The 16397-nt window shown below is 48.7% G+C and overlaps 1 protein-coding gene across 2 annotated transcripts in view; it reads left to right on the forward strand.

The window, feature by feature from the left end:
• The first annotated feature begins 1760 nt into the window (after positions 1 to 1760).
• Positions 1761 to 16397, forward strand: part of ZFP91 (ZFP91 zinc finger protein, atypical E3 ubiquitin ligase) — a 31411-nt gene continuing 16774 nt past the window's right edge. Inside the window, exons 1-3 of one of the 2 annotated variants that reach the window (XM_077321036.1) lie at positions 1761 to 2836; positions 5781 to 5806; positions 7366 to 7578. In XM_077321036.1, the coding sequence (XP_077177151.1) occupies positions 2448 to 2836; positions 5781 to 5806; positions 7366 to 7578 (628 nt within the window). In that variant the 5' untranslated portion in view covers positions 1761 to 2447. The remainder of the gene's footprint in view (positions 2837 to 5780; positions 5807 to 7365; positions 7579 to 16397) is intronic. The other variant, XM_077321037.1, reaches the window with a different exon arrangement.

The following is a 16397-nucleotide window of genomic DNA, read 5'->3' on the forward strand; positions in this document are numbered from 1 at the left end:
CAAAGGCAGCCGCTGGTGGAAACTAGCAGAGACTTCTGCACACCCGGAGAGCTGGGAGCACAGCTGGGGGGAATTTGAAAGAGACAGTATGGTAAGAGTGTGCTATGGCCATGCATTTCTCTGATTAAGCAGAGAAAATCCACTCTTGAATGTGCCAGGGAATAAGTGGAGTGACTCCATAGTTGATCCTGAACTGTGCAGATCCAAGGGAGGGGAAGCAAGCAACATCAGAGTAGACAGCAGGATCATATTGGATTTTTTTTTAACCAAGTTGAATGAACTTCAAAAGCCCAGGGCAGAACCATATAGGCCACTTTGGGTCCCCACTGGTGGAAAAGATGGAGTATAAAAGGAGTATATAAATTTTTAAAAAGTAGTAAACCTAGCTGGCTTCCTTGTTTTGCAACCATGTTTACTAGTCTTTCACCTATAGAATCGATGGCTTGATTGTTTAAAGTAGCTACGAAATTGTGGGGAAAGAGGCGGCAGACAGTACAAAATAGGCACTTTGTGTCTGAACTTTGTTTATAAAGAAATGTTTGGGGAAGTCAATGCTCCTGTGTCTTCTCAGTCCAAATAATCCCCACTTTGTCATGAAGCTGACTCAGTCACAGGAAGGAAAACCACCCACATCACTCTTGAGTTCCTTAAATATTTAACAATTGCATGGCATAGGAACCCCCCCTTCCTATACCTGTTAACCTTTGTAGTTTTTTGCTTGTTACTTTTAGGTATATATTATGCTTTTCAAGCACTTCAGCATAACTGATATTCCTGTTTTTTTTTTAATTTTGACATCTGGTAGAAACTCTCATCACTAAATCTCCATATATTTCTGCTTGTTCAAGAGGCATTTGACAAACACACAAGCCCTGTCAGGAATAGGAATCTCTGCTGGGAATAAATTAAATGACAATCTAACTTTCCATGTGTCTTTTTTTGTAGAAGACAGGGTTACTTCAAAGCACTACAAAGAACATAAGTTTCTACACTATGCTAATGAAGAAATTATAATTGTTCAAGATTTTCTATTCCCTGGCTCCATTAATCTACCAAAAGCAAGAAATCAGGAGACTGGAGAGCAAACATGAATGGAGCTAGAAAAGATTCTTAAGTGTAAGGAAATGATACTGGTAGCCAATTTTAGGCTAATTCACACCATAGTATTCCCAATTACCATGTATGGGTGTGAAAGTTGGCCAAAGAATGCTGACAGGAAGAAAGTAGATTCTTCTGAAATTTGGTTACTGGATGTGAGATTTATGGATATGGTGGACCATCCAGAAGACAAATAAGAGCTCTAGATGAAATAAAGCCTGACTTCTCCCTAGAACCTAAAACGACTGAGGTTATCATACTTTGGTTACATTATCAGAGGAAGAGAGTCAAAGAAATGTTAAAGTCAGCAGAAGACGACTTCAACACGAAATGGATTGACTTAAAGAAGTCCGGTCTCAGTTCGCCAGGTCTGAGCAAGGCTGTTAACGATAGGACGTTTTAGATGTGGTTAACTCATTAATTCATGGGGTTGCCACAAATCCGAAGCGTCTTGACTACACTTAGCACGCACACGTTTGTCCTCCTCCGTAGTTCTTACCAGTTACCATCATTACAGAGGCATAGCAAGAGTCGGACTCGACTGAACGGCTGGAGTATATTAAAAACCCTAATTCCCACAACCCAACGATGCGCACATGCGCAGTTCCAAGCCCAAGAGCGGAAACGGGCGAGTCTTTCACAAGTCCCGCCTCCTATCGTCAGACGCCATTTTGTCACCGACTATCACCCGCCATACGATCGTGCTTTTTTCTTAAAGGAGAAGCTACAGTGTTTTTTTTTTAAATCTCCCCAAACATGGAACTTCGAAAAACGAAGACGAGGTGAAAACCAGAAAACAGGCTTTCCAAAGGTACAGGCTTCCATTTTGTTTCGGTTCTTGAAAACGGAGGCTTGTGGATTCCAGACCAGCCCAAACCAAGGGAGGAGGGGAACGACGACAGGACCATCCGTGTCCTAAGAACAGTGCCGGCTGGCGACGTCTTCCCAACGGCAGACTCGGCACGCGGGGAGACGGACACCACCTGGCGCAGGTATAACAGTTAAACTGCTCACTTGTGGGAAGCGCGCGCCACGGCCAGGATTCTGACTCGGCGCGCGCGTTCCCGACGTGACTCGCCAGTTGATTGGCCCGTAGCGAGCCAGCCCGGCTTATTGCTCTAATTGGCCAGTTTGGGAGCAGGGTAGGTGGGCCAGGTCCTGCATCTCGTCTCCTGATTGGTTGACGGAGGAGGATCTTGCGTCCGGCGTGAACTCTGACCTTGTTCTTCATTGGGCTGGTTCCCACGGAGGGGAGGAGGCTTCCGAACAGAGGCGGGGTGAGCGGTCGGCGCTGCTGTCAGGAGCAGGAGGGGGAGCCGTTGTCGGGGCCCCCTCCGCCAGCTGCGCCGATGCCGGGAGCGTCCGAACAGCCGGAGACGCAGCAAGAAGAGCCGCCGCCGCAGCAGCCGGACGGGGAAGAGGAGCGCACCCCGCCTCCCAGCGGCCGCCGGCGTCCCCCGCCCCCTTCCAGTGTCACCGCCGAGCAAGAGGAGGAGTCTGGCGGCAGTCGGGTGCTCCGGGGGGGCCGGGAGCGGGGCCGGGCCGCTGCCGCGGCAGCCGCCGCCGCCGCTGCCGCCTCACGACGGAGGAAAGCCGAGTACCCCCGCCGGCGCCGCAGCAGCCCTGCCGCCCGGCAGAACCGAGAGCCCGAGGAACTGCCGCCCGGAGCGGAAGCCGAACCGCCGCCAACCGCCACTCCGCTTGGCGCTGCCTGCAGGAAGGCGACTCCGCGCGGCGCGTGAGTATCCGTCGGAGGGGAGGGGAGGGGAGGGGAGGGGAGGGGGGGCTGGGCGAGCGGGCGGGCGCTCTCTCGCTCGCTGCTTTTCTCCCCGGTGGCCTGACCGTGACGCTTTGACCCGAGCGGGTAGCACGGTGGCGCGATGGCCGCCATCGCAGGGCAGACCGAAGTCCGTCTCGGATAGGGCTCTTTACTTTCATGGGCAGCTAGCTACACCTGGGAAGCTCACAAGCAGTGTGTGGGTGTGTGTGTGTGTGTGAATGCAGCAGCATTTGCTTTATTGCTTTCCCCCAGTACACGCTGCTCCGAATTTTCCTGCTGCTTCTCACCTTTCTTGGGTGAAATGTCTCGCAACGTTACAGGTGCCCATTGGCTTTGTATTCTCCCCCTCTAAGGAGGTCCTTCCATGTTCTCACTGAAATGGGGTTTTTTGTGGGAGGGGGAGGGAAAAATCACACCATAGTTAGCATCTGAAGGTGTTCAAAAAAACTGTAGCCTTGGACTATTATTCCAGTATTGTTCTGTGGCTGAAGAACTATTTATTTATAGCCCGCTCTTCTCACTGACACTGTAGACAAGTTATAACGTATGAAAATAATGCTTTGTGATAGCATAGAACACCCAGTAAACTGTAATAGACTATGGTTCCTCTATATTTGTGAAACAGCCTTGGGGGTGGAGTGTGTCTGGCTGTCCAAGTTGGAATAGGGCCAATCAGATTGGCCCTGCCCCTGCAGCTCCCGCCCTACCTCCCTGGACGCTAGCCAAGTTCCTCTCAGATGCACCACAGGGAGAGAGAGACACACAGAGCCCTGCCAGACCGAACACAAGCCCTCATTCCCTCCTATCCTTCCTGCTGCGAGGGAGGCACAGATAGACACAGAGGGAGCTGCCCCAAGCTGCTGACAGAGAGAGATGCCCCTGCTGCGACAGAGAGAGAGAGCTGGCCCCAAACTGCACACCAGCCCTCCTTCTCTCCTAATTATCTACTATGCTGTCTACAGCAGTGGTCCTCAATCTTTTTATCACCGGAGACCTTTTACTGAGGCCCGGTGGGAGGGGGGGGAAGTTTACTCCTCTACTCTCAACCACAGCCCTAGCACTCTCTGATCGCTATGGTAATGTTTAAACATCCCTTCAAAATAAGATACAGACACGCCACAACAATTAAGTGTGTTGTAAAGGGCTGGGGGGGGGGGGAGAAGGCGTCCTTCGTGGCCCACCTCCAATTAGTCGAAGGACCACATGTGGTCCGCCGCCCACAGGTTGGGGATCGCTAGTCTACAGCAAGGCACACCAAGAGAGGGTGAGAGAGACACACATGCACAGAGATCTGCACTCTCGGTGTTCCCCGGGTCCTAACGCCCATTGTATTCTTTCTTGCAATGGGATTTCTTGCTAGTCAGAAAATAATACAGAATTTAAAAAATATAAGACTAGAAGGAGAGCTAGAAATAAATGATAAAAACTAAAGGCAGTGTAGATTCAGGGGGTAGCTGTGTTCAGAAGCAGCATAACAAAGTTTTCCAGTGGAACCTTTAAGATCGGCAATGCTTTATACCAGTGGTCCCCAACCCCCGGTCCGATACCGGTCCATGTATCAGTTGGTACCAGGCCGCAGCTCCTCCTCATCCTCCTCCCCGGCTGCTGCCTTGGGGGCTGCCCTGCCACTCTGCCACCAGCTCACCTTTGGTGCTCTTCGGCGGCTGCCATGGCTGGGGCTCCCTCTCGGCATGGCACTGCGCAGCTGCTGCTGGCAGCGCCCCCCAGCAGGCGGGCGGGAAGTCAGGGGCACCAGTGGGAAAGCAAGCAGAGGAGGGACTCAGGGGGCAGCGGCAATGTCCCTCAGCAAAAGACTACCCCTCCCCCCCCCGGCCGTTCCCTGGTGATAAAAAGGTTGGGGACCACTGCTTTATACTGTATATATAAGCTTTCATGTGCATGCTTATTCTACAGAGTTGTAGGATTTGCTTCCAAGTAAACATGCATACAGTTGACATGAATGTTATCAAAATTTAACAGAATGGGATCCAAATCCTAAGTAATTTGTTTGTTTCTGCAGTAGGGTTGTCATGCTTTATGCATAAAAATTAACAAGTAGGACAAGCTTTTCTGTAAAAATGCTTTACTTATTATATGGGGAAAGCTATCTGAGGGTGGGATATTAGAGATGATGATTTCTTGTTTGCTAAACTGGATTAAAAATTATGTTTTTCAAACATTGCCCTAATCACCCTGATATGCTTGATTGGCATTACATGCTTTGACAGAAGTTAAACAGGAGCTAGTGGGAGAAAATATATAAGAACAGGAAAGAGCTGTTGAATTCTGGGATATTTATCAATGCTTATAATCATGAGATTTCCTCTCTTGGAGTCAATAAATTTTTCCTAAACCACTTTGATAAGCACTTGTGATAAGAGCTTTATATTTGACTTATGACAATATTTTTCAGGAAGGAACCTGAGTTTTACTGAAGCAGTTACAGGACTCTAAATCAATGGTTCTCAACCTGGGGGTCAGGACCTCTTTGGGGTTTGTACAACCCTCTCACAGGGGTCACGGCAGGGCAAGCAGCTTGGTCAGGGTGCGCCATCCACACAACAGCCTTTCGGGACTGATGGAGATAGTGCGTTCGTCTGTCTGGAGCAGCGGAAAAGCGCAGGATCAGCATGGTGGGACAAGAGACTGAACTGAAATACCCCGGGGGAAAACAATTTATATACAATCGTGTTATATAAAATCAGTTTTGGTTTAATTTCTGTGAAAAAACACTTGCATAATTTTATGGTTGGGGGTCACCACAACATGAGGAACTGTATTAAAGGGTTGCGGTATTAGGAAGGTGGAGAACCACCGCTCTAAATGATTATTTCCTTTCAGGATATCGAGTTTTCAATGGTTATAGCAGAAATTCACCACTTGTTTTAAATGTTTATTTCAGGTACCTGGAAAAAGCTGTTGTGAAAGGTAACATTTAAATGTTTTCCTAATTTGACATCTGTAGTATCTAATTGCTGCTAATAGATCTGTGAATTTGTACCATCCTATGGTACCAACCATTTGTACCATAATTCATCTAAAACATCCAGTGGTATTGTATTCCATGGCCCAATTTGGCTAACTTGGTACGAACAACATACTGCCAGTCAGTTTGATTGGCTGTTTGATTTTTCTGTTGCTTGATTTGCCAATTATGTTTATGATGAATTTTGTTACTAATATTAGATGTAAACAATATACATTTAGATACAGAAGATGTGGCACATCATAACATAAATCCAAAACAAAGAACTCCATCTGCTTTTTTTCATTTTGAATTTCTTCCTTTTCTGTTTTCTTAGAACTTTTGCCGTCTAGTAGTCCCATTATCTCCGACTACTTGCTTGCTTCTACCTTCAAGATTCTATTAAAATGTGGTTTGTTGTATTAAGAAGTCTTGAAATCTGGCATATCTAAAATGGAGCCTAGTATCTCCGTTCTGTTGCAGTGCTGCCCCCCCCCCCCCGATTTTCTGTTCTGCTTTACCTTGGACTTAAAGGAGAACAGGGTCTAATAGCTAAATTTAGGTTTGTTTGTAGTGAAATCCTAAGCAAAGTTACAGCCCTTAAGCCTGTTGACTTCAATTATTGAGAAGAATGTAACTTCACTGTAGGAAAGTTATTTCCATCTTGAAGAATTTTCTGTGTCTATATTGTATTTCTTTTTTAGAAGGATTTGAAGCCTATATAAAGACAAATTTTCTGCCAGGTATAGCATTGAGGGATGTGTAAATATTGATTTGTCAATGTTTTTTATTCCTAACTTTTAAACAAGAAGTTTTAAAATGCACATATTCCATGGCAGAACAAATTTAGAGTCCAGTGGCATCTTTAAGACCAACTAAGTTTTTTTTTAAGGTATGAGCTTTCGTGTGCTCGCACAATTCCTCAGATACAATGTCATGGAATGGAAGTAATCAGTTCATACTTATAGGCAAAGTGTGAGAGTAAATTAACATACAGCATAATGACAGTGGTTAACAGATTCCAGAAATAAATAGGGAAAAAAACAGCCATTTGGATTTCTTTCTATTCACCAGAGATTGAATTGGATGGGAAACATTTTGTATTGACTTGCATGGGAAACATGATGCCTCAGGAAGTTTGAGAAGTTCCTCTATATATTTGTGAAACGGGGGAGAAAAGGGCAAGGTCTCAGCTAACTGCTGTCAGCAATTGATTATCTATTTGCCCATTATTCTCTTAATGTGGACATATTTATTCTATGCAAAATGTTTCCCATGCAATTCAATCTCAAGTGAATACAAACAAATCCAAATCGCTGTTTTTTTCCTATTTACCTCTGGAATCAACCATTTTCATCTGTGATCTTTTTGGCCTGATTAAGAGTCTCTACCTGCTGAGAGTTAGCAGGAGGGAATAGATTTTTGTTGGTAGTTTTCAATTCAGTAATCCTAAAAGTAGAGAGAGCTTCTCTTCTTGATCTAGATATATGTGTTTCTGTGTCTTCATGTGTTTATATCACAGATCCCAAAGAAGAAACAGAGGAGGAAGAAGTCACAAATATCATTGCTGCTGGTATCCCAGTCAGTACAGCCAGGCCCACCCGAGGCTGGCGTAGCGGCAGGGCAACTGCAGTTTACCAGTGTGAAGCAGAGAATTCACGCAGTTCTAGATCCAAGACTGGATCCCTGCAGCTCATCTGCAAGTCAGAACCAAACACAGACCAGCTAGAATTTGGTATGTCTTCCATTAAACTGCTTGGAAATGAAAGATTTGGAATTGTCATTGCCATAATATAAAGTGTACTAGAAAATAAGCCTGCTGTCGAAGAAATACAGCGGAGAGGAAGGCAGACTGTGGGAAAGGAAGAGGAGAAAAGGAGGAATGGGAGGGAGAAAAAAGGGCAAGGGGTGGCTGAAGGGATGGGTAGAAGGGAGAAAGAAAGGAAGTAAAGGAGAGAGGCAGGAAGCAAGTGAGAGGGAGAGACAGGAAGGAGATGGAGAAAGAGAGGAAGTCAGGAAGTAAGAAGGAAGGAAGGAAGGCAGAGAGGTAGGTGAAATGGAAGGGGACAGGGGTATGTGTGAAGGGGGGAATCGTGGGGGGGCGAATCGGGAGGGGAAGGGGGGTAGAGTGCGTGGTTGTGGGGTGGGGGCGAGGAAGTCAGGAAGTAATAAGGAAGAAAGGAAGGCAGGCAGAGAGGTAGGTGAAAGGGGAGGGGACGGGAGTGTGTGAAAGTTGGTGGAAATCGCGGGGGAGCGAATCGGGAGGGAGGTGGTGAGGGAAGAGGGGAAGAGAGGAGTGGATGTGTGGGCTGGGGGAAGGGGTTGGAGAGCGTGTCTGTGGAGGCAGGAAACCCACGGCGGGGCGAATGGGGGGCCGCCAGGGGGTTTTGTGCGTGTGTGTGTGCGTGTGTGTGGTCTCTGGGAAGTGGCGGCGGGGAGGCCAGAGGGTTTTGTGTGTGTGTGTGTGTGTGTGTCTGTGGGTGCGGGGAAGTGGTGGCAGGGAGATGGGGGGGCAGGGCAAAGCAAGGCTCAGACAACTGAGAGCACGTGGAGAGAGCTACTGGGGAGAGTTGCTGCTGACCAGGTGAGGCTATTGTTCTGCCTGGGTGAGGTGATTGCTGGGTAATTGTTGGGAGGCTTAAAAAGGGCTACTCCTCACCAGAGGCAGAGCTCAGACAACTGAGAGCACGTGGAGAGAGCTACTGGGGAGAGTTGCTGCTGACCAGGTGAGGCTATTGTTCTGCCTGGGTGAGGTGATTGCTGGGTAATTGTTGGGAGGATTAAAAAGGGCTACTCCTCACCAGAGGCGCGAGCCTTTGGCGCGAGACAAAGGGCTCTTGGCCGAGCAATTAGAATCAGTAGATTATATCAGTAGATTATATTTCCCTAGTACTTCCACTGCCTAGACATTACAATGGACCTCCGGGACACTCATCCCATCATCTGCAGTGAGTGTGACATGATTGCCTTCCTCCCAGAAGACAAGATGGACTACAGCTGCCCCAAGTGTAAGCTGGTAAGACTTTTGGAGGAAAAGATTAGGGCACTAGAAAACAGAATTATTACTCTGACCCAAAGTAAAAAAGGGGAGGAGTTCGTAGTCCAGAGCTCTGCAACATGGAATAAAGAGAATACAACCAGTCCTGAAGAGGACAAGGAGATTGACCACAATAGGGAGCCTCTGCAGGCAGTTCGGAAAAAGACTGAACGGCGAAGGACGAGACAGTTCTCGGGGCCTTTGGAGCTCCAGAATAGATTTCAGGCCCTTGCAGAGGAGGTGCAAGGGTCAACAAGGGAAGAGGTCCCAAAACAAACTCTAAGACAAAGGGAAGAGGCCACGGGGACAGAAGGAAATGGAGTTGAGAAGAAAAAAAAAAGGAGAGTACTGGTAATTGGAGACTCCCTGCTAAGAGGAATGGATCGCCATGTGGCTGGGCCTGACCCCCTAACCCGAGAGGTGTGTTGCTTGCCAGGGGCGAAAATTAAAGATGTTTCAGAAAGGCTGCCAAAACTCCTCAAATCTACGGATCGCTACCCATTTGTGATGGTCCATGTGGGAACAAATGACATGTCCCTGAATACCATCGCTCCTATTAAAAAAGACTATCAAGATCTGGGGAGGAAGCTCAAGCAAATGGGGGCACAAGTGGTATTCTCTTCAATCTTGCCTGTCAAGGGAAGAGGAATGCGTCGGGAGAGGAAGATAATGGAGGTGAATCACTGGCTGCGTAGTTGGTGCCGGCAGGAGAGATTTGGTTTCTGGGACCATGGGATAGGCTTTCTTGAGGAAGGCCTACTAGCACCTGATGGACTGCACTTATCGAAACTGGGGAAGAATGTGTTTGGCAGGAACCTGGGGAGATTCATCAGGAGAGCTTTAAACTAAAGCCACTAGGGGAAGGAGACAATCAACATAGGGTGTGTATGGAAGGAAAACTATCGGAGGCAGCCCAACCGGCAAGGCCAGCTCATAGGGAACCAAAAGTAAAAGGATTCAGATGTCTTTATACTAACGCCCAAAGCATGGGCAATAAAAAGGAAGAGCTGGAACTTCTCATGCTGATGGAAAAGTATGATCTAGTAGGCATCACAGAAACTTGGTGGAATGATTCTCATGACTGGAATGTAATGGTGGATGGATATGAACTGTTCAGAAAAAACAGAATAGATCGAAGAGGTGGAGGACTGGCACTGTATGTGAAGAAAGGGCTTACCTGTCAGGAAATTCTAGTGAAGGAGAGCATATCTACAGTGGAAAGCATCTGGGTGAAAATAAGCGAGGGGAAAACAAACAGTGTGGTGGTTGGTGTCTGCTACCGACCGCCTGACCAACGAGAGGATGTGGATGCTGCACTTTGTGAGCAGCTTGAGAAAATATCCAAACGGCAGGACCTTGTCATCATGGGTGACTTCAATTTCCCAGATGTGTGCTGGGAAACAAACTCTGCGAAGCGTCCTCAGTCATGCAAGTTTCTGACCTGCCTTGCTGACAATTTCATTTATCAAATGGTAGATGAACCCACAAGAGGTTCAGCCATACTGGACTTAATACTGACCAACAGGCAAGAGTTGGTGGATGAGGTGAAGGAGGTGGGGACCCTAGGGGGAAGTGACCATGTCCTCATAGAATTCCTTTTGAGATGGGGAGCCAAGGAAGCTTGTAGCCAGACGCGGATGTTGGATTTTCGTAGGGCAAACTTTAATAAACTCAGAGACATGATGAGTGTCATACCATGGACGAGAATGCTGGAAGGGAAGGGAGCATGTGAAGGGTGGGCGCTACTCAAACAAGAGCTATTGCATGCTCAATCAATGACTATTCCAGAAATACGAAAACACTGCAGGAGCTCTAAGAAGCCTATTTGGATGAACAGAGAACTTCAAGAAGAACTAAGAAAGAAAAGGAAAATGTTCAGGAAATGGAGGGAAGGACAGAGCTCTAAAGAAGAGTACCTACAGGTTACTAGGCACTGTAGATCAATCATCAGAAAGGCCAAAGCTGAGAGTGAGCTAAGATTGGCCAGGGAAGCCCACTGTAATAAGAAAAGATTTTTCAGTTACGTGAGGAGCAAACGTAAAGTAAAGGAGGCAATAGGCCCGCTGTTGGGTGCGGATGGACAAACTCTAACGAAAGATGCAGAGAAAGCAGAAAGGCTTAGTGCCTATTTTACATCTGTTTTTTCCCACAGGTCAAAGTGTTTAGGCACGTCTAGAGATGGCTGTAGCCAAAGGACAGTGTCTGGGTGGCAGGTTAACATGGATAGAGAGGTTGTCGAGAGGCATTTAGCTGCACTGGATGAGTTCAAATCCCCTGGTCCAGATGAAATGCACCCGAGAGTACTCAAAGAACTTTCCAGAGAACTTGCACAGCCCTTGTCCATCATCTTCGGAACCTCTTTAAGGACTGGAGATGTCCTGGAGGACTGGAAAAGAGCAAACGTTATTCCGATCTTCAAAAAAGGGAGGAAGGATGACCCGGGAAACTACAGACCAGTGAGTCTGACCTCTGTTGTGGGGAAGATAATGGAGCAGATATTAAAGGGAGCGATCTGCAAACATCTGGAGGACAATTTGGTGATCCAAGGAAGTCAGCATGGATTTGTCTCCAACAGGTCCTGCCAGACCAACCTAGTTTCCTTTTTTGACCAAGTAACAGGTTTGCTGGATCGGGGAAATTTGGTTGATGTCATTTACTTGGATTTTAGTAAAGCTTTTGACAAGGTTCCCCATGATGTTCTGATGGATAAGTTGAAGGACTGCAATCTGGATTTTCAGATCGTTAGGTGGATAGGGAATTGGTTAGAGAACCGCACTCAAAGAGTTGTTGTCAATGGTGTTTCATCAGACTGGAGAGAGGTGAGTAGCGGGGTACCTCAGGGTTCGGTGCTCGGCCCGGTACTTTTTAACATATTTATTAATGATCTAGATGAGGGGGTGGAGGGACTACTCATCAAGTTTGCAGATGACACCAAATTGGGAGGACTGGCAAATACTCCGGAAGATAGAGACAGAGTTCAACGAGATCTGAACACAATGGAAAAATGGGCAAATGAGAACAAGATGCAATTTAATAAAGATAAGTGTAAAGTTCTGCATCTGGGTCAGAAAAATGAAAAGCATGCCTACTGGATGGGGGATACGCTTCTAGGTAGCACTGTGTGTGAACGAGACCTTGGGGTACTTGTGGATTGTAAACTAAACATGAGCAGGCAGTGTGATGCAGCGGTAAAAAAGGCAAATGCCATTTTGGGCTGTATCAACAGAGGCATCACATCAAAATCACAAGATGTCATAGTCCCATTGTATACGGCACTGGTCAGACCACACCTGGAGTACTGTGTGCAGTTCTGGAGGCCTCACTTCAAGAAGGACATCGATAAAATTGAAAGGGTACAGAGGAGAGCGACGAAGATGATCTGGGGCCAAGGGACCAAGCCCTATGAAGATAGGTTGAGGGACTTGGGAATGTTCAGCCTGGAGAAAAGGAGGTTGAGAGGGGACATGATAGCCCTCTTTAAGTATTTGAAAGGTTGTCACTTGGAGGAGGGCAGGATGCTGTTTCTGCTGGCTGCAGAGGAAAGGACACGCAGTAATGGGTTTAAACTTCAAGTACAACGATATAGGCTAGATATCAGGAAAAAGTTTTTCACAGTCAGAGTAGTTCAGCAGTGGAATAGGCTGCCTAAGGAGGTGGTGAGCTCCCCCTCACTGGCAGTCTTCAAGCAAAGGTTGGATACACACTTTTCTTGGATGCTTTAGGATGCTTAGGGCTAATCCTGCGTTGAGCAGGGGGTTGGACTAGATGGCCTGTATGGCCCCTTCCAACTCTATGATTCTATGATTCTATGATTCTAAGGCTGGGCCAAAGCAGCCAATGGGGAGCCGCGCTTCCTGCGGCTCCCCATTGGCTGCTTGGCCCTGGAGTGACACTTTGCGGCTCCTGATTGGGCCCTCCAAGTTTTTATCCCAGACAGAGCCCACTCTTTCTCCTCCCCCTTAGGGCTTACTTAGGGCCCAATGCACTTAGAGATGCCCTTGCCCACCCCACTAGAGGCAGCTGCTACCTGGACGTTACAGATCCCTAGACTATTAATTCTGGGGGACTTTGTTGTTCATGCTGAGCTGCTGTCCTCTGGCAATGGGTTGGACATGGTGTCAGCCATGGTGATACTAGGGCTCTTGCAATGTATTGTTGGCCCTACCCACCAGGCAGGCCACACTCTGGACCTGAGTTTGGCACGGGGTTGAGCATGGTTATGGCTACTGTTGTGCCATGGTAGGACCACTATAACCTGAAGACTCGGCTTAGGTTGCCACCTCCCGCTCAGCTGCGCCCCGAGCACATTCCAGCTCGCCTGCGGAGACTTATGGATCCAGTCGGATTCCTGAATGCTCTGCAGAACCCAATGCCTCCCAGCACTTCTCTCTAGATGGACTGGTCAGCGACTGGCATGACAGAATGCTCCGCAGGAAGAAACAGAATCTAAGTCGACTATAGCGAGTTTGGAGGAAGATTCGTGACGAATAATCGAGAACATCTTATAATGCAGTTAAGAGCCTATGAAATGGTGGTGAAGTCAGTGAAACGCAACTTGTACTCTACTTGCATCATGTCTGCGCACTCACGTCCCGACCACAGTTTTTCAGGGTAGTTCGATCCCTCACCGCCCTCAATGAAGGGCGCCAAAACAATAGCCAATTGGACATCAGCTGTGAAGCATTTGCGAGTCACTTTGCAGACAAAATCTCGACTCTCCACCACGACTTTCCCTCAACTTTGGATACAGAAAGCGAACTGAGGCTCCTTGGCCGTCTTTGGAGAAAACTCCAGAATCACTTCAGACTACTCTCACTAGGTGAAGTGGTCAGGATGCTAGCAGCAACGAGGCCAACCACTTGTCCACTAGACCAGAGGTCCCCAACCCCCGGTCTGGGGACTAGGATCGGTCTGTTGATCAGGGCCCTGGCTCCTCCTCCCTGGGTGCTGCCTTGGGGGCTGCCCTGCTACTCTGCCGCGCACTCACCTTTGGTGCTCTCCATGGCTGGGGCTCCCCCTCAGCATAGCGCTGCACAGCTGCTGCTAGCAGCGTCGCCCAGTGGGCAGCAGGAAGTCAGGGGCGACGGTGGGAAAGCAAGTGGAGCAGGGGCTCAGGCAGCACCGACATCCCTCAGCAAAAGTCTACCCCCCCGGGCCTCAGTAAAATTGTCAAGCGTTGACCGGTGATAAAATGTTTGGGGACTGCTGCACTAGACCCATGTCCATTGTGGTTCCAGAAAACATCAGACATAAGAATAGGAACCCCCTTCCGGGAAATAATCAATCTCTTCCTCTCAACAGGAGAATTCCCGAAGGGATTAAAAGAGTCAGTGGTATGCCCGTTGCTCAAAAAACGATCCTTGGCTCCACAGCAGCCTGTCAACTACCGCCCCGTTTCGCATCTAGTGTTTCTGGGGAAGTTGGTTGAAAGGGCTGCTGTGGGCCAAATACCAGCATTCCTTAAAGAAACCAGCCCTTGACCCATTTCAGTCAGCCTTCTGGCCTGGCCATGGGGTGAAGACAGTGCTAGTCACCCTGATGGATGACCTCCAATGCCAGCTAGACTGAGGCAGATCAGTGCTGCTCATACTACTAGATCTGTCAGCAGCGTTTAACACAGTTGATCATGAGCTTCTAGCTCACCGCCTAGCCGTCACCGGGATATGGGGAACAGCCTTTAAATGGCTGATTTCCTTCCTCCGGGGACACGGACAGAGGGTAGCTATAGGAGAAAGAGTATCTAACCGTCATCAGCTCACATGTGGAGTCCCACAAGGAGCTGTCCTCCCTTCTATCTTATTTAACATATTTATGTGCCCTCTGGCTCAGCTGGTGCGGAGGTTTGGGATGGGTCATCACCAATATGCGGATGACACCCAGCTCTTCCTCCTGATGGATGACCGCCCTGACTCTCCCTCAGAATCCTTAACCAGATGCCTGGAAGCAGTGATGAAATAGATCAACAAGCTCAGTCCTGCAAACATGGAGGTCCTGTGGCCGGATAGGAAGGGGTGAAATGAGGAAGCACGCCTACCCATCCTGGACGGTGTGCAGCACTCAGTGACTCACTCCGCCTGGAACTTGGGTGTGATCCTGGACACTTCCCTTACAATGGAAGGCCAGGTCACAAAGGTAGCATGGCTGGCATTTTACCGCCTCCGCCAAGCTACTAGTGCCCTACCTGGCCCCGGACATCTAGCCCCAGTGATCCATGCAAAGGTCACCTCTAGACTGGACTTCTGCAACTCGCTGTACGCAGGCCTACCCTTATACTTGGTCTGGAAACTACAATTAGTGCAGAATGCTGTGGCCAGGATTCTCACTCGGACAACATGGAGATCCCACATCCGGCTGGAACTCCAACAACTTGGCTGGCTCCCAGTTGAATTCCAGATTAAGTTGAATTCCAGATTAAGAAGGTAATCACCTTCAAGGCCATATGCAGTCTGGGCCCAGTGTATCTGAGAAACCGCCTCCCTGCCTATACCCCCAGAAGAGCCTTATACTCCACCACCTCCAACTGGCTGCAGATCCCTGGCCCCAAAGAAGCACGTCAGGCCTCAACAAGGACCAGAGCCTTTTCAGTCCTGGCCCCCACCTGGTGGAATGAGCTCCCTGAAGAGATCAGGGCCCTGCCCGAACTTCCACAATTCTGCAAGGCCTGTAAAAGGGAGCTCCTCCACCAGGCATTTGCGTGAGGCCAACCAACTCAGACATCTGCTTGTCCCTCCCCCCCCCCCCCAATACCCTTCCATGACTGACAAATCTTGACCTGCCCAGGGATTGTTCTGTTAAAAATCACTTCAACTGTGAAAAACATTGTTCTGGTTTTCATATTATGTTATGACTAGTAATATAGCCCGCTGTACCTTGGATACAGCGGACGGTAGCGGTGGCTTTGCTTCGCGTTAAGAGTAAGGCGGGGGGGGGCAAGTGTTGGCGGCAGCGTCAGGCCACCGGCAAAGGAGCAACTGCAAGCCGCGCTGTGCGCGGCTCGCATTTGCTCGGGGCTGGCAATCGGAGGGACCAATCGGCAGGTGCTTCACTTCGCGCCTGCCGATTGGTCCCTCCGATTGTCTGTTCGGAGGAAGGGTCCAATCCGGACCCTTCCTCATCCCGGACACATCCCGCCCCAGAACCCCTTACCGCTTTATTTAGTCCGCGGCGCCAAGATTATGTTATGCCATGTTATCTTATGACTAGCAAGAAAGCCCTTTGCAAGCAGGAATTCAATGGATGCTAGGGCCCAGGGAGGTGCAGCTCTCTCTCTCTCTCTCTCTCTCTCTCTCTCTCTGCATGTCTCTCAACAGAAGGCATAGCAGGTAATTAGGGCTGGTTTGTAGGATGGAAGGAAGGCTGGTGTGCAGTTTGGGGCAGCTCTCTCTGCCTTTCTCGCAGCAGGAGTGATAGGAGGAAATGAGGGCTTGTGTTCGGTCTGGCAGGGCTCTGTGTGTCTCTGTCTCTGGCGTGTCTGAGAGGGAAGTGGCTAGTGTCCAGAGAGAGAGGGTGGTAGCTGT

This window comes from Paroedura picta, chromosome 2 (genome assembly GCF_049243985.1).
Source record: "Paroedura picta isolate Pp20150507F chromosome 2, Ppicta_v3.0, whole genome shotgun sequence".
NCBI lineage: Eukaryota > Metazoa > Chordata > Lepidosauria > Squamata > Gekkonidae > Paroedura > Paroedura picta.